This window comes from Halichoeres trimaculatus, unplaced genomic scaffold, assembly GCF_033239565.1.
Source record: "Halichoeres trimaculatus isolate MK-OKI-2021-1 unplaced genomic scaffold, fHalTri1.1 fHalTri1_scaffold_9, whole genome shotgun sequence".
Lineage (NCBI taxonomy): Eukaryota > Metazoa > Chordata > Actinopteri > Labriformes > Labridae > Halichoeres > Halichoeres trimaculatus.
Window position 1 is genome coordinate 20,720,001 of NW_027437188.1, and position 18,640 is coordinate 20,738,640.

The following is an 18,640-nucleotide window of genomic DNA, read 5'->3' on the forward strand; positions in this document are numbered from 1 at the left end:
GACTCAAAGAAGTTTAAAACTTGTCCTTTGCTATGCAGCTTACTGACTATTTAATATATTTCTCCTCCAAATGATTCAAATGTAAGTGGCTTTAGTGCTTTACATGGAAGTTACCAACATAAGAGGCTTACTGCTCACTTAATCTGAAATGCACTTGACGCTTCCCAGACTGCCCTGATGGATTCTGGGGGTTGAAGTGCCACTCATCTTGTCCTAGCTGTGAGAATGGAAGTTCCTGCAATAAGAAGACGGGTGTGTGCAAATGCAAACCAGGCTTCACAGGGGACCTCTGCCAAAATGGTGAGTTTTAACCTGAAGGATTTCTTGTAAAAAAAACTTTTGTTTCTTAAATAAAGATAAAATTTCAAAGAAAGCTCGGTAGTTGATCATGTCATGTGTCTCCAAGAGATTTCAGCGACTAAACAGACACAGGTATGAGACAAGACACAGGCGAAACTAATGCATAAGAGCTAAGCTTAGGTTGTGATACTTTTTTCTACTTTTTTGTACTTTTTTTAGATGCTATGAAACACTGGTTATAAAATAGTAGGAAAAAATGGCATATTTAAAACTAAACAGTGAATGGAAGTGAAAATCCATCTAACTCAGGCATCAAATTGTCTGCGACCAGTGACTGGTCACCAGTCTGAGAAGAGTGAGCGAACTTCTTAAATAACACTGCCATCTAGTGGGAGTCATAAACCATAACATCTTTTGAACTTATTTACCCTTTGGGCCCAGTTTTTGAAACATGCTTTAAACTGCAGAAGTCTGTGCACGCCACTGTCCTTTTGACATATACTTCTCTAATAACTTATCAGTGACTTCCTTTTTATTTATTTTCAATAAGATCTGTTAAGACTTAACCTGCTAAGGTTGAGATGTTTGGGTTTTACTGTGGGCTACAACAATTCAGAGATGCAGCTTTTGGAACTTCTGTATGTTAGAATAGAATAGAATAGAATAGAATAGAATAGAATAGAATAGAATAGAATAGAACTTTGTTGTCATTATAACAAGTACAATGAAATTGAAGTCACAACAGCAATCAAGAAAACAAAAGCAAGAAAGTGTAATGACAGTGCAAAAAGATCCATAAGAAAATAGATGCTGACAGCTTGTCCATCATTCTCCAGTTCAGCCAGCCTCCACCTCCACAGGGTCCAGGACTGAGCTTCTTCAGTCATACTCCATCTCTGTCTCCTAGATCCTGTCTGCTCACAGCAGGTGAAGCTCTTCTAATGTGGCGTTGGTGTCTGATGTTAGCTCCGTTAGCCATGTCTGTGAATAGCATGATGCTACTCAGCCCTCTGGTATTCCCTCTGTTGCTGGGTTAGCACAGCTAGCTCTTCCATCTTGTTGGAGATAGATCTTACGTTCCCAATAACGATGGATGGAAGGACAAGTCCATGTCACCACTTCTTAGCTCACACCTGAGAGCCAGCACGTCGTCCTCACCTCCTTCTCCTCACTTTGTGGGAAGACATCAGGCCTTACACCAGTTAGCATTGACATGCTACAGGCTGCCAACGGCTGAGTTTACATGTAAACAATGCAGCCATGGTTATATTTAGGATCTCCAGACAAACACAGGAGAAAAAGTAGTAAAAATATCACTGAAGCCACAAAAAGTTTGGTGTCCATGGCCAACAAATGAGCCATACACAGTAATGATCCACTCTAAATACAAATATTGCGAAAAAGGGATGAAAAAATTACAAGAAACGAATAAAGTAGAGAGAGCTGCTGCAAAAGGCAGCCATAGTCAACAGGGCGGCGCCTAGCAACCTAAACATATAACCTAAACATTACAACAAGACGGTATGCCTCCAAACCCAGATCCAAGGTTCAAGACTTGGTTTGGCTTAATCTCACTTGATCAGTGTCTCTCATATCTTCACCACCCAGGTATGAATGGAAGCTATGGACAGGGATGTATCCAGCTGTGCAGTCAGAATGAAGCTCCCAGTGATCATGTGAGCGAAGCCAGCACATGTTCACCTGGTTGGCTCTTGCTGTGAAAAATAAAGTTTTTCTCCTGTTGTCCTTCAGGTGATGCCTGTACCTTTTAGGCAAAAGCAAAAGTGTTTATTTTGTATGAAATTTTTCCAAACTTTTGTTTAACCATAGTTAAAGGCACTGTGGGGATTATCTGGAATTGTTAGTGTTTTTTTGAAGACAAAGACTCAGTTTGCCGCCAAATCTTGGAGGGACGTGACATTTGCCAGCACGTGCATTTGTTTTGGAAGCAAATCAGTGGAGATTGAATCATTTTTTTAAAGGTTTTTGTAAACTACTGGTATGATTTAAGGTTTGTTTGGTACTTTATTGCTGAATGCATAAAAAAGTTTACTTTAAGTATATCTCAGGGTTTGCTTTTGAGTTTTGTTCTTTTTTTTACAGAAAAAAAATCCAGTCTTCATATTCTTCCATGACCATAATGACTGAGGAACATTTTGTTTTGCTTATTTTTGGAAAGTATAATCTCTCACCAGCCTGGCTTTCCCTCTATATTTTGCTCATTTTTCTCTTCTTTCACTCTTCTCTACGCTCTCTTCTAAAAAGTAGAGCAATCTTCTACTCAATCTCCTTAAACATAGAAATATTACAGCCTCATACCTGTTAAAATGTCTTTCTTTATTCTGTCTTTTGAGAGGCTATTATTATTTTTTTATTATTTTGCTCATGCGACATTAAAATAGCTGTAATTAATTCTTGGTACACCAGAGGGCACTGCAGGACACTCTTCTGATTTTCTCATCTGCTCCTCAGTCAGTGAATCACCACACAGATTCAGTGAATCATCAGATCGTCCGTGTAATGTCATAAGCAAAACCATTTTGAACCCCACAAATCCCAGGATATAATTTGTATGAGTCATTCCGGGGCAGATCGACTGTATTTTATCGGCTGGATGGTCTTTTTATGCATCCGGCCATAGCAAACTCTTCATGTAACTAATATTTTTCTCATCGTTGGGATATTTTTACTGAACTGCAAGATGTACAAGCAGTCCAAAGGGTCTTAACAATGTAATAGATTTGTTCTTGATTATAGTCTTTTGACTTGAAATGGCCTCATGTTATTGCAAAGCCTAAGATTTAGTGTGAGAGTACTACCAGGGCCAGAAATTCATACCACCTCCATGGCACATGGGGCATCGTAAATCACAGCCACGTCACACTACAGCGGAGCTTCACATCCCCAGTCATAACAGTCTAATGGCCTCAGTCACAGATGTCGCTCTGATTGGATGTTGCTGTGGAAAGAAGGCTATCATTCTGAGCAGATTCTGTTTTCTGAGGATCGTTTCTCCTCAAACAGAGGTGTCCAGTTTCTCCGTCTCGTGCTGGGCCTCTTCCTTCAGGAGACGTCAGGAAGAGGCCTGTGCTGTGAGAAGGACCAGATCTCTCTCTCTCTGATGCATCTGTTTCACAGAATTAAATGGAAAGAGATGACTTTCCACTTTAGCGTGTGAGAGTCTACGTGGGTGATATTCGTCCACAAGCCAGTTTTTGTTACTTTATTTGTGGAAGTGACTAGATCTGCAAGACTCAGGAAGGTTGTTACTATGGCTAAATGCATCGTTTCAGAGAGCATTCTCATGGCGTTGAGATTGATGCTAAACATTTCTGTCAGAGGAAACGAGGCATTGTGCTGACATGAGTCCTGCACACTGGACCACTTCTTCAATTAACGTGGATTGTGCTCCATTTAGTAGCTTTGATGTTTACATCAAAACAGCTTATTTGATTGCAGTAAAAAAGAACTCTGGTTCTGCTGGCATCGAACATCCGCGTTATTGTCGAAGAAACCGGGTTGTTTTGTTGTTGTTGTGTTGACCTCTTTCAGTGTATAGACCCTGAATAGCACCAGGAAGTTCTATTCTGTGTTCTCTCTATCCGCTCTATTTCTGTGGCCTGCCCTCCCCGGCTGTGTGGTCTCTGGACCTGCTTTATGGGCTGACAGCAGCGGCTCTTACACAACCAGGGATCTGGAAATAATCCTCCTGTCTTAAAGAGCTCATTTAGTGTAGAGATGGAGTCTTTCAACGATGGCACTGTGAGTGTGTGTGTGTGTGTGTGTGTGGACTGAATACATCTGTGCCTACCTATAAACAAAGAGAAGGAGAAAAGAGTCTTCACTCACAAACACTTTCAGATTCTGTGCTAATATCAGATGACAGATTGCAACCTTATTGTTAAAATGGGAAGAAGTCGCCTCCTACTGGCTCAAATAAATCATAACCTTTGACACCTGAAGATTGAAAGAGAAAAGGTTGAGTGATCACTAATCTTCTCTTGCATATAATCTGGACTGATTCCTCTTTTTATTGTTTAAAAAGATGAAAAGTTCTTCCTGCAGGACTGAACGGTGTTGCCATGGTGTCAGAATTCCTCTCCTAATAACAAACAACAGATAATTAACCAGTGATTTAGCCACAGTGCTACCACAGGCCTAATGTACAGCTGGATTAAAATGACAGCATCCTCAGTGGGTTGGCTTTAATAACATCGCAGCCTTAACCACTACAGAGGCAGGCGAAGACGTCATGCTGTCAGCGTGGGAACACAGAGACAGCCATGCCAGAAACTGCTGAGCAGGAAGGATACTTTCCCAATTTGAGGCCTTGAGGCAAAAAATAACAGGAGGAGTGGACAGCATCATCAATTTGCACCAGAGAGGCAGGGGATGATGCATAAACCCTTGGTGGAACACCCGCAGTACCCCGGCATTTAGAAAACACAAAACCACCAAGTTACACATTTCTGCTGCAGTCCCAATTTGTGGCTTCCTTTGGTAACACGGTCCACTGCTCTCCCTAAAGATAGAAGATGTAGTGTTTAAATGAATCGCTGGCCGTTGTGTTGATTAAGGTTCAAAGCTTTTTCACTCTCAGAATTTCTCATTTGTTAATGCAAAACAAAGCAGAGGAGAAAAATAACAGCTTGTAAAAAGGTGGTAAAACACTCTTTTACTTCAGCGTTCTTGTAAATAAACACACTCACACACACTCACACACACTCACACACACATAAAATATGTACTGCTTTAGTTTGGATGCGTTTCTCTGTGGGAAATTGAGTGAACCAAACAGAGACAAAGAACAGTTTCCTACTCTTGGGTTCACAGACAGATTTATGTCCCAGTGGTTGGAATCAATCATCCTAATTTCAGCTTGTTTCTTGCTTATTGACGGCACATATTTACCATCTTTCCAAGTGTCATTTGTTTCTAAACACACTCAAACAACCTCTCAAGCTGTCTTTAGGAATGAGAAACAGACTCCTGCACTTGCACCTCTGTGCATAAACAGCATTACTGTAGGTATGACCGCATGTGTGTGTCTATCTGTGTGTGTTTTAGGGTGGCACAGTAACCTGGCTTTGTTTTGCAGTGTATTGGTGAGGTCTGTGGACCCAGCAGGTGCTCTAATTACCAGCTCTCTGTGCCCCCTCTACACCCAAAAGAGAGGACGGCCTCAGAACTGCCATGGACTTTGATGTGGCCCAGATCCACCACACATGTGGGGCATGAGCTCACTTAACGAATGCAGACCCTCTGCAAATGAACAGCGTGGTGCCGCAATTTGATATTGGTACATTCAGTAGGAGGTAACACTGAGAGGGAAAGTAGGAGAGAAAAGATGGAGAAGAGAAAGAAGTTTAAAAAAAAAAAAGTAGCTGGCATCTGAACCTTTTCCTCTCCTTTTTTTATGAAGCTGCCAGTTCTAACCAGTCGGATGTTTTATCTTGGCCTGCAGTGTGCCCGGACGGCTTTTACGGTCTTGACTGTGGCCAGATGTGCGAGTGCAGGAACGGTGCCCGCTGCCACCACATCACAGGGGCCTGCCTATGCACCGCCGGCTGGGCAGGACCACACTGCATTCTGGGTAATGGAAGCCACATCATTAAAATGGGGTGTGAGGGAGGCCCTTTGCTGCAGCCCATCACGACATCCTCTCCTCAAACACAACTACGATGTGTTTGTTAACAATTATCTCTATAACGAGACTGCCTTTTTTTAGGGATGGTACGGATGGAGGGAGGAGGGAGAATAAGAGCGCCTTCAGGCATACACGGTTTAATTGAGGTCTATTCCGGATAAATGCACCCACGTGTTTATAGTGATCAACATTAGGAGAGGGAGAAAGTAACTCAAAGACTCTTTAGTCGCGAACCAATGACTGTTCTCTTGCTAAAATTTCTTCATGCAGTTGTTTTAATGAATCCAGTGAAGTGCCCACTAAAACTCTCAGTCTGTCATTCTGCAGTCTTATTCAAGACTTTCCTCTTGCCACAGCCATTTTGTGGTCCTAACTACCAAAGCCAGAGTCAGCAGAAAGCCACTTGCATGGCTTAATGATGCATCTCTATCATTAGTGCATTTTCCTCCTACTTAGACCCTAAATGTCATCCTGGACTTTGATCACTGAGGAGAAGTTCATGATGAAGCGCAGCAATTGTTGCTGCAGTTGGATAATAAATGTATACTGAAGGTGTATGTATGTAATGCGTCGTGATGTGTTGTTGTGGTTTGTGTTGTGCAGAATGCCCACAGGGTCACTTTGGGGAGCAGTGCAGTCAGACCTGTGGGTGTCAGAATGGAGCCAGGTGTGACCACGTCAGCGGGCGGTGCAGCTGCACGGCTGGCTGGACAGGGGTCAGCTGCCAACTGCGTGAGTGTCTCATCACTGAGCATTACAAATTGGATCAAACGTTTCATTATTTTTTTGTTATTGTCTTCAAAGAAAGTATCAGCAGGAATGCATGTCACCTAATTCACATTTAGTGGGTTCTTGTAAAGGTATGAATACTCTCAAGAATGGCAACAATGCATATTTTAGTTTAAAAAAAAAGAAGAAAATACAGTTAATAAATGAACATGAATTTGTTTGTCACACCACGAAATTCAAGATTTTAACTTAATTTGTTTATCTTTTCCACTGTCAAGTTACATTTGACTGGTACAGATACACTGCAAAAACTGAAATCTTATAGAAAATGTCTTTTTAGATTTAATATGAGGCACATTTACCCAAAAAGTCCAGAAAACTGTCTTTTTTTCTATTTATTTAAGGGCAAGAATGGGGTCTAAAAGGCTTGTAACAAGTAAAAAAAATCTGCCAAATGAACAAGAGAAAAGTTACTTGTATTAAGACATTCCTCTAGTTTCAAGCAAATTTTTAAACATTTAAATGTTTCTTGTTCCGTTGGCAGATTTTTTTTTTACTTGTTACAAGCAATTCAGACCTCATTTTTGTCTTAAATAAATTAAAACAAGACATTTTTCTGGACTGATCAGTTGAATGTGGCTCGTATCTAGTATAAAAAGTCACATTTTACTAGAAATAAGACAAAAACACTTGATAAGATTTCAGTTTTTTGCAGTGTATCAACACTTGCTGAGATTTCAGTTTTGCAGTGAGATTTTGATGTGTAATTTTTGTCTGACCGCAGCCTGTCCAGCTGGACAATATGGTGAAAATTGTGTTGGACATTGTGTTTGCCAAAATGGGGGCTCTTGTGACAGCATGACGGGCCAGTGCTCCTGCCTTCCCGGCTGGACAGGAGCTGCCTGTGAGTTAGGTGAGTTCAGAACCACTTCAAAAGCATATGAAGATATCATTTTAGGAACATACTTTCTATGTAGGCCTTTTGGTCCCTCTCTCCTAGAGTGTGGGGATGGGGGCTCCAGAGAAAACTGCACGCAGGCCTGCAGCTGTATGATTGGAGGACGGTGTGACACAGTAACAGGAAGATGTGTGTGTCTGCCAGGATGGAAAGAAGAGCTCTGTCAGACAGGTGATGTCTTGAACTTTACTTTGCCAGGCAACACAGTTTCATGTGTGATCTATCTTCTGTTGATTAACAGCCATAATGTTCCTTAAGCTTAGTTATACATGTATTTATTATATCTGCAAATCTCTGCAAACTTGCTGACAGAACAACTTGTTCAAGTAGCCTTCTTTTAAAAAATGTTCTCATTGGACTGAGCAGAAACTATTATGTGTGTTTCATCTGAAGCCTGTTCTGAGGGATTCTTTGGCGAGGGCTGTGAGCAGCAGTGTGACTGTGTCCATAGTCTGAGTTGCCACCATGTGACGGGCCGCTGTGACTGTGAGCCAGGCTGGACAGGGGCCCGCTGTGACAAACGTGAGTGTGTATAGGAGCTAGGAAATTGCAAACGGAATAACATTAGAAATAGAGAAGCTTTGAACTTTTGTACTAACTGATGTCTGTGTATGCCGAACCCTCAGCCTGCTCTCCGGGATCCTTCGGGGTTTCCTGTGCCCAACAATGTGACTGCCAGGTTGGAGTGTCCTGTCACCATGAGACTGGGAGTTGTGGATGCCCAGCTGGGCTCACAGGACCTGGCTGCGAGACAGGTAAGATTGTAAGGTACACGATCACCAAGCTGCTTGAATATGAAAAAAAAAATGAATTGTGCAGTTTGAGTTATATAATGATGATTGATTGTTTCAAAGCACTAAATACAAAAAAAATCTTTATATACTTGGCTCTTATCAATGTAATGTATTTAAAACTGTTTTTGTAACTTGTTTGCATAGAAAACAAAACCAGTCAGGCAAGGCATCATGGAAGTAAAGTGATCACCTAACATCATTCTCTTAGCACTGATTAAATTTTCTCCCCTTTCATTCTCGTGGGAAAGATTAGCATATATTCCATTCCAGGAAATGCACTCTACAGCGGCACTAAAGCCTCACTGTCACAGGACTTTATGCTAATGTTTCATTATTTAGACTGTACCGTTTAGGACTGTACAAGCAGCTTCCCTACTCAGCCCTTCATCACTCCCTCTATACCCCCAGCTCCCTTCCTCTCCTCATACACTCCCCAGACATCTGATAAACGTTACACACCAGTTGCCAAGTAAAACAGAAGGCATTGTTTTTGTCTCCTCGGCGGCGGATAAGGGCTTTTGGAAAGCAGACATGCATAATGACAGCAGCGTAATTGCCTCTTTAGTCTGGAGTTCTTTCTTATCTGTCCCCCACGCCGCCTGCTGCTGCCTGACTGAGTATCCAAGTGCTGCGGTCTCACCCCAAAACATGTTCGGTTCACAGATTCATCTTGTTCGCTATGACTGATTGTCTGAAGACTCCATTCATTATTTTGATGAGCATATGTGAATGTATGCAGAGAGGCTGTGTGAAAGAATGTCCCTCTGAGTCCATCTGGGTCTGGGCACCAGGGAAAATTTGTTGGGAGTTTTGGTTTTGTGGGTCAGCGCTGAATGTCCCAGTATGTCTACAGATACACCCACAATCTAAAGGGATGAAAAGAAAAATGTCTGAAAAACACTGCTGAATGACTGCAATTAACTGTTGTCCTACAAACTCCATGGTATTTATTAAAAGGCTAAAATAATTTTGTTGACTACCTCACAGAATGACACAGTTTAGCCACAAACCCTAAACCAGCTGGTGTTTTTTCTTTGTTATATGAAAAAATACACATTTTACAAATCAAGTATCTCTCAAAAAACAACATTTTTTAAATTCATAGTACTCTATTATGTTGGTCTGTCACCTCTTATTTGAGAATCTGTTGTTCTAACACCTCAGATTTTGCCCAGTGCTTGACAAATGCCTTATGTATTTGCTGACATCGTTACTGAAGTAAATTAGTTACCCCCATGCTTGTTTTTGGACTAGTGTTTCAGTGTTTTATTAGCAGGTGAGATCATTTTATAACAATACAAAAATAAATTCTGAAATTCTGAAAATCATGCTAGCATATTTTAATATTAAAATGAATTCCACTTATGTTGTATGTATGTGATACATTTTTTTATGTTTCATCTTAGTCTGTCCTGCTGGCGTGTTTGGGCAGAACTGCAGCCAGCTGTGTCAATGTTCAGGAGATCAGGAGCAGTGTCATCCCGTGACCGGGACATGCAGCTGCTTACCTGGTTACTCTGGTGCCCGCTGTGAGCTGAGTAAGTATTTATGTTGCTGCTCTGGATGATGTTATAATAACACCTGATTACACCTCTTAAATGATGAAGAACATCTTTACAGGCATTACAACAATGATCTCTTGTTCTTCTCCCTGGTTTGTCTCCAGGATGTCGAGCAGGAACTTTTGGGTCTAACTGTAAGTCCAGGTGCAGCTGTATCAACGGTGGTCGCTGCGACTTCAGGACTGGAACTTGTTACTGTCCTCCTGGATTTATTGGAGCTGACTGCAGCTTGAGTTAGTAAAGAAACCAGAACCTGTTTGTGCTTTGATTGAAAGGGGGTTTTGCCTGTCAGGACATTTGAGTTATATTTCTTTACATCAATTCTGAGGGACTCAGGGTGTGTGTGAAATGATAATGATAATACTTCCACTCTAAAAAGTCAGACTACACATATCTATGGAAAAAAGTCTTTTTAGATTTAATGTCAGCTGAAAGTGTCTTATTTTAGGAAATTACCATCAAAAAGAGTCTAATTGCCTAAGGTTAGGCAAATAATCTGAAAATGGGTTCGGAAAAATCCATTCATGAATTTTCCTGTAACAAGGCATTATTCTCCTTTTTAAAGACTTAAATCTTATTTCAAGAAACTTGCCAAGTTTTTTTTAATCCTTTGGTCAGTTTGTTTTTACTTAGTACAAGCAGTTCAGGCATTTTTTTTGGTTTGTAGTGTTCGTAGATGGGACATTTTTCTAGACTTCTCAGGTGAATGTGGCTCATATAAATCCATACTATTTAAGACAAAAACTATTGTTTAGTTTCCAGTTTTTGTGTCCTCTGTATCCTTTTTTTGTGCTGTTAGTTTAAATTCAGATGTGTTTATTCCAAGGTTGTCTGAGTGGGTCCTATGGGAAGGACTGTGCTAAGCTGTGCTCCTGCGGGGAAGGAGGCCAATGCCACAAAGCATCTGGGAAGTGCATCTGCGCCCCAGGACAGATGGGACAGTCTTGTCAACAAGGTGATGTGGTTGATTGTTTTGATTCAATAGACTGTTGAGAAATTCATTTTTTTAATAATTCGTTGCAAGCAACATTCATGAGCTTTACTTATTCATTCTGTATGCCAACATGTATGAATTCATTGCACTGATTTTTCCATTTAATGACAAAAATATGTGCAGAATTTAACATAACATTTGAAGTTTTAAGCGGAAAGTTGTTGTCATGTGGTAAACTTTTGAAATAAACTGATTTGTTGCAAAGCGAAAAGAATAGACAACAACTTGATTCACTGTTCACATTAAAAAAAAAAAAAAGTATTTTATTTAATCCATTACCACCGTCTGTCCTATTGAGTAATAGAGTCTTCGATAAACCAGATTTGCTACAGTGGGAAACACTGCTACAAGTTCTTCAGTCACTGAAACAAGGGGCATTTTGCAACATTTTCTTTGTATATTTAAGCAACAAATTCTCTATTTCCTCAGTACGGGGCTTCTGATGATCACAGGGCAATTTCCCTGGAAACAAAACAGAGGCAGAGTTGAATTTCTTTATCTCACCCATTATCAGCAGCTCTGCTACAATTCAAGTGGGGTTTTCCACCTCTGTTTGGGCTAAATGTTCTCTTCTTTGTCCTCTTGCATGTTCTTGGATTTGGTACCTCTTCAGATCCTCTTGTTGAATGTTTACAGAGACCTATAAGTAGCTCGTTCTCCGTGTTCCGTGTCGCTGAATTTGGCAAGGAAGCAAATAAACAAACAAGGAAATCGAAGATAACTTGCTTATTGTTTTCTCAATCTAAATTACCCAGAGAAACATGATTATTCTTCTATATCAGTGCCAAATGAGACTTCTCTGCCATCTCTGTAATGAGCTGTTGCTTAAATAAACAAGAATGTGGTTAGCGTAGTCTCGTATTTGTGTTTGTGTGAAACAATCAAAGAGACAGAGCACACCCTGGCACTGTGTGTCGACTGGGTTTTTCATTTGTGAGTGAGAGCAGCAAGATAGAAGAGGCTCTTTGTCCTGATTTACTCTGATTGTTTTTTCCAGTATGTCCTAGGGGGCGCTATGGCCTGCACTGCAGACACACATGCAGCTGTCAGAATGGAGGTCTGTGCAGTCCTGTTGACGGGTCCTGCAGGTGTGGACTTGGCTGGGCGGGACCAAGCTGTGAGACAGGTACAACAGATTGAAACAACATAACAACATAAAACAGTGTGAATGAAACAAAATTAACTGTTCGTGGAAAATTGAAAACTACAAAAACAAACAAAAAGTTTTAAACACTAACACTATTGTGTTCTTTCTTGTTGCAAGATTGTGTTTGGTACTTGTCAAATGTTGATTTAACGACCACAGGGTATCCAAGGCTCAGCACCGTCACATAAGCTAGGCTTTCAGCTCTAACACATCATTTGAAAAACATTTATGTCATTGCAAGTACACACTCTTCTCAAAAACTTTTCAGTTTGACTTTGCCCTCAGGTTTCACCTTGATTGACACCATTTACAATGCACCTGACATGGAACTCATGTGGACTTTTGCCTTGCTCTTGCCTGAAAGTCATACTTTAATTTTAAGATGATTTTAATCAACAAAACACACTACAAAAAACTGAAATCTTATCAAGTGTATTTATCTTTTTTTTTTTTTAAGTAAAAGTCGTCTTATTACACTTGATATAAGCCACATCCAACTTATCGGTCCAAAAAGGTCTTGTCGTTCAGAGACAAAAATGAGGTCTGAATTGCTTGTAACAAGTAAAAAAAACAACCTGGCAATGGAACACGAAAAATTTGCTTAAAACTGGAAAAATGTCATAATAGAAGTAACTTTTCTCTTGCTCCATTGGAAGATTTTCTGAACTTGTTCTGAGCGATCAGACCTCATTTTTGTCTCCCAATGGATTGAAACAAGACATTTTTCTGGACTGGTCAAGTGAATGTGGCTTATATTAAGTCTGAAAAGACATTTTCTACTGATAATAAGACAAAAACACTTGATGAGATTTCATTTTTTTCCAGTGCAGTACAGAAACCAGCGCCCTTCAACACCCAACACATTGTGTATCAATGAGGTGAACATACAGTGCCAACCATGGGTTGTGTCATATTGCATAAATAAATTAAATTAAAATAAGCCAAAATTGTGTTTTAATAAAAAAAAAACTCTTTTTGTTTTTATTGGTCAACCAGATTAACTTTAAATGAAAAAATGACCAAAGTTTGTAATATAGCAGTGTGAGCAGTGTGGGCTGCAGCTGCATGTGAGTTTCTATGGGTTCACAGTTTAAATACCTGCTCTACCAAGTATTTTTCAATATCTCCTGCTTAAAAGCACAGATGTTTTTGCTCGCTTTTCAGTGAGTCTTGAGTCTTTTTTTTAACTCCTCTTTAAACTGCAAACTGCAGTTTGTGAAGGTATTAGAAGTACCCATTAGCTACTTTGGCTAGATTTATGTCTCTATTGAATCCTGCAGACCTGAACAGCTGATAAGTTGACAGAGAAGTGTTGAACAAAGTGGCTTCTGACAGAAAAGTAAATGACTAAAGTTTCTGAATAGCATTACAATCCCCCAGCCCATTTCACAACAAGCTGAGCTGACTGGCATCCTCTGTAAGTGATGTGCTAACTATTGACAGATGACTTATATAACTACTCATAAAAAAATCACGAACTATCCTTTTGATAAGTTTTCTGCTAAGTTATCATTTCTCACATCACTTTTTATAAATACACCTGAGTTTTAACAGACAATATCTCCCTGTGTTTCTGCATGTGCAGCCTGTCCCCAGGGGAAATATGGTCCTGATTGTGCACACGACTGTCTCTGTCTCAACAATGGGACCTGTGACCGCTTCACTGGCGTCTGCAGCTGTACTGCTGGATACTACGGCCACTCCTGTCAACACAGTATGTAAAAAACCCATATAATTCTAAAGAAAACTTGATGACAGTGTTATCAGTATTCCCTTTAATGCTTCTGTAAAAGCTCTTGTAAGTAAAGTATGCTGGTTGTTGACTTGTATCAGCCTCTTGCCCTGAAAAACAAAGGTTGATTCATTTTTGTGTCTCTCTGTTAGGTTGCCCACATGGCTTCTTTGGAGTTAACTGTGCCCACACATGTGACTGTAACATGGGTAAGACATGTGACCATGAGACAGGCCAGTGTGTGTGTCCACCAGGCTTCCATGGCCCCCAGTGCCAAAGCCGTGAGTACATGTGAATAAAGACATTTTACAGAAGGGACATAATGTGCACCAAATAGTCCAAAAGGAGACATATACAATCTGTATTTTATTTTATTTTTTTGGAACTTTCCATTTAGCATCCCCATGAAGCTAAAAACCTTAAAAAAAGAAGCATACTATGTCATACATTTGTGCACATTAAAAACAGGCACCTGGAAGCCCAGCTGCAGCATGATACAGACAGACAGACAGGCTAGCAGGTAGGTGGGCAGGAAAGCAGACTGGTTATATGATGAGAGACAGGTGTTTCCTGACTGCTTAATGCATTCCTGTTACATCCTCGCGCCCCCTGCCTGCTTGCGGGGCTCTGAGCTGCAGTGTTAGCGCCTAAATGGCCACTTCAGTCCCAGCAGGAGATATGAGTGAGCATAGCAGAGCAGCTGTAAGGCTCCACAGACTCACAGCGCCCTGTCTGTGTGTCTGCAGGAGAAAGTCTGTTTTAATGTATTTTCTTGTCAACAAATGCAGTTGGGAAAAGAAGTGTACCTGTTTTTAACTATTTGCACTCGCACTTGATATTTGGACAGAATAAAGACAGCAGACAACAGTTGGCGCAAAACAATCATCATAATCTGTTTGATCAAAGAATAAGGGCTGTATGATATTAACAAAGATGAAGCACCACAACTAGAGTGTCAAAACAATGTGTGTGTTTGTTTTTATATTTTTATGCAGGCTGTAATGCTGGTTGGTTTGGACCAAGCTGTGAACAGTTATGTGACTGTGCTGGTGGGGCCACTTGTGATCCAACATCTGGACAGTGCTTATGTCCTCCAGGAAGAACAGGACTGAGATGTGAAAATGGTAAATTTCACCTTGAGGAGCCACACTTTTTTTTTTTGAAAAGGATTAAAAAGACTCAAAAAGAGATGTTATAATATTTGTTCTTGAGAGTCTATTATATAGAACCACCTCCTTTGATCCCTCTCCTGTCTCACTCAGACTGTGGAGGAAACCGGTTTGGTCCTGACTGCTCTCTGCCGTGTCAGTGCTCCAACAGGGCGCGCTGTAATGGGCTGAATGGGCGATGCTTGTGCCCGCTTACTTTTCTTGGCCCCACCTGCAGTGAAGGTAAACCTGAGATTCTATTTCAAAACACACACACACACACAAACACACACACACACACACACACACACACACACACACACACACACACACACACACACACACACACACACACACACACACACACACACACACACACACACAGAGAAGGTCACAGGCTGTAAAGCTGAAGCAGCTTTAGTGAAATACTGTGTCATGAAGTGTGAGAGGCTGAGCCCCATCACTCCATGTGTCACCCTGTCTCCCTCAATTGCTGCTCCTGTCTCCTGACAGTTATTTTAATCTGCACCCAGCATGGAGCCGGCCTTCAGGCTGTCTTCGTCTTACCTCCTCAAAGCCAAGCACACGGGAGACTTCGTACCAGTTACTTCTCTTCCAAAAACCCCCAGAACATTTGCTTTTGATTTCCAAATAGTGCTGATGTCTTCTTACTTTTTTTCTTCTTCTTCTGTTCAGCTGTTCAACACCAAACAGCGGGCTCACTGAACTCGTCTGCGTCCCAGAGAAAGAGAAGAGTAGGCAACAAAACCACATAACCCAAGCTGAGGTGCAAACTTCTGACTGGACATGCATGCATGGCAGGGGTTCGGCCCTTGGAAAGTTTTCTTTGATCATCTTTGAAAAGATGATTTTGGGAAAAATGTGTGTTATGAAAGTAGAACTCAACTTTCAAAAGTTGGCACTTCACCGATAGGTATGGAGCTCAGGATTGTCACCCAATGGATGTGACACATGAAGGGCCTCAAAGGATCATAAAACCCCTGCGTATCTGTGGATGTAGATGTCTTAGCAATCCGCTCAAGTGCCTGCAACACTCACTGCAGATCAGTTTTATCCAGAAATCCACAATCTTAAAGATGAAAGGAGCTTCATTTTAGGCTTTATAGACTCTGAACAGTCTTTAGATATATCAGATAACAGATCCATCTTACATTCTGAACACTGGATGTGGGTCTTGTTTCCCACTCAACTTCAGTATGTTGCAATCTGGGATTCAACTTGCTGACACAGTACCTATAATTATCAAACAAAAGATTCAAAAATGACACAAAGTGTTCTGTACATTCTTTGTCATGCAAACTGATAGTAAAAGAGCCTCATCTGAACAAAGTTGCGACATTTTTGTCTTCTACTTTTTAAATCATATGATTGTAAAATAAGATTTTCAGATTTAAACTAATTTCAATGAAAAAACAAAAACAAACGACCCCTGATGTACCACTTGTGTTTACATCCTTACCAAGACAACGTGTTGTCCATCATGTGTGCCCTCCTGGCCGATCCCTCTCATCTGAATCTCTTCTTGGACAGAGATTGGATGATAAAAAAAAACATTTTTACATTTATTCTGATAACATTATCCAGTATTATTCCAGACCTTTTTCTGCTATGGGACTGTTTTATACAAATGGAATTTAACTTATTTTCTTATCCTCACACCAACATTATGGAATTGTTGTCTATAAGTTATTTTGTCATGGTTGGTGGAATCTGAACATAACACAGGAGAACCTCATATATAAAAATTTCAAACACTCCCTTTTATTGGCATTGATCATGGTAGTGTTGGTCATGAAATACAGCAGCAGAAACTTGCACACATTGCACTTCTGTCAGACATGTGTTTACTGAGTCAGCAGCTGATACAGAGTTTGAGAGCATTATGGAATATGATGGAGAGGATGTGAACTTTTTTTTTTTCTCCAAAGAATATGATTGTAGTTCCCATATCAGAAGTACTGTCATTACCACACATGTATGTTAGATTTTGTTCACTGTTTTTTTCTGTTTAATATAAAAAAAGCCGTATTTCATCTCAGGTCTGTGATCATTTCCCGGCATACCAATGTCAGTGGTGCTATTTAGGCACATGTGGTCTGTATGCATTTGATAAACTGTCTTCATCATATTTTTGTTTGTTTTGAATAAAAAGAAGTCATGAACCAAATCAACAACCAGAACATTCTGAGAAAACATTTTTTTGATGCGGTGTATTGTGGTCAGGTGGAAGGGTTGAGGGTGTGTCAGCTGTCATGGAAACCTATGGGATCATGAGTGTGGATCGAGGCTGGAGCCAAGCATCTCTCATCATCCGGAGAGGGTCAAGCATTAAGGCCACGGCTGCCTCTCTGACAGTAGCCTGAAATGGGTGAGAGAAGAGAGAGGCACCTGAAAGAAAGTACACTTGCTTTGTAGAGTATGTGCCTGTGTGTGCGTGTGTGTGTGTGTGTGTGTGTGTGTGTGTGTGTGTGTGTGTGTGTGTGTGTGTGTGTGTGTGTGTGTGTGTGTGTGTGTGTGTGTGTGTGTGTGTGTAAGCGAGATGTCAGTGTCACTGAGACATTTTTCAAATGCACTGGAGCATTTTCTCTTCTATTGGCCAAAGGCGGCTCTGGTCTGGCAGAGGCAGGCAGGTGCTTGGACCGAACATGCACCCCCCACATCCAGCATCCCCGGGGTGAGTGATGGGTGAGTGAGCCCAGCAGGAGAGGACGGACCCCCCCCCCGCTCTCTCTAACACACACACACACACACTCTGGTGTGTCTGATGGATTGGGGGCTACTCCTGCTCGCCCCGTGTTGTGACAAGCAGCAGATGTTCTCCAATAATGTTTATCGGGCAGGCCTTCATCTTCAGATGACACACACCTGTTTCCAGTCAAACAGGCCCAGAGAGGCCATCCATCCATCGAGCTCTGGGTGGCCACTGCACCTCTGTATCAGTGTCCACACATAATACTGGGTGCAGCAGCAGAATAGGGTGCCAAATAGGACAAACATGAAAGCTAAAGAAACAACAGTTAGGTAAAAAGAAAAAGAGCTGATTCAGACCTTTATTTTTTTCTTATTTTTACTACATATGATCTCAGCTCTTTGAGTAGTGCTCTTATTTTATTACAAGTGCAGAAACAAAGATTCCCTGTGTGCTTAAAGGCTTCTGCAGAGGAAAAAAATAGCCTACTCGTGTGTGTATACGCTGGCTTATCAGGATTAAGCTACAGAGAGAGGGTTGCAGGAAACTGGCAATGAAATAGCCCGTAAACTGTTAGATCGCATCATGGGTACTTTTTAGCCATAATCAAGCATAGACCACTCTTTGCACAACAGATTCTATCACTTTATTGCCTTTGCTCCACGTCCCAGAGATAATTTCAGGCCTTCTGCGTTGAACCACATCTCCCAGAAGGCCCTGTTTTTTTTTTTGAACTCCAGCTAACGAAGCTGTTGGATCAGATAAAAAAAAGACTGAAAGAGGGAAATCATTTTCAACACGTCCTGCACCATTTGTTCAGTTGTTACTTGGAAAAATAAATGTGAAGGCTGCAAAAAGATGCGTATCGAGAAACTCTCCCACAGTCTGAATGTGAGGATATTCGTAAAGTGATGTGCCA

General features: G+C 41.0%; 1 protein-coding gene across 1 annotated transcript in view; it reads left to right on the forward strand.

The window, feature by feature from the left end:
• The window catches only part of egfem1 (EGF-like and EMI domain containing 1), a 57,193-nt gene extending 40,004 nt beyond the window's left edge, over positions 1–17,189 (forward strand). Inside the window, exons 20-35 of the mRNA XM_074680250.1 lie at positions 169–300; positions 5,765–5,893; positions 6,551–6,679; positions 7,461–7,589; positions 7,677–7,805; positions 8,028–8,156; positions 8,261–8,389; positions 9,835–9,966; positions 10,095–10,223; positions 10,817–10,945; positions 11,982–12,110; positions 13,717–13,845; positions 14,016–14,144; positions 14,859–14,987; positions 15,126–15,254; positions 15,708–17,189. Of these exons, the coding sequence (XP_074536351.1) occupies positions 169–300; positions 5,765–5,893; positions 6,551–6,679; positions 7,461–7,589; positions 7,677–7,805; positions 8,028–8,156; positions 8,261–8,389; positions 9,835–9,966; positions 10,095–10,223; positions 10,817–10,945; positions 11,982–12,110; positions 13,717–13,845; positions 14,016–14,144; positions 14,859–14,987; positions 15,126–15,254; positions 15,708–15,787 (2,021 nt within the window). The 3' untranslated portion in view covers positions 15,788–17,189. The remainder of the gene's footprint in view (positions 1–168; positions 301–5,764; positions 5,894–6,550; positions 6,680–7,460; positions 7,590–7,676; positions 7,806–8,027; positions 8,157–8,260; positions 8,390–9,834; positions 9,967–10,094; positions 10,224–10,816; positions 10,946–11,981; positions 12,111–13,716; positions 13,846–14,015; positions 14,145–14,858; positions 14,988–15,125; positions 15,255–15,707) is intronic.
• Positions 17,190–18,640: the final 1,451 nt, after the last annotated feature.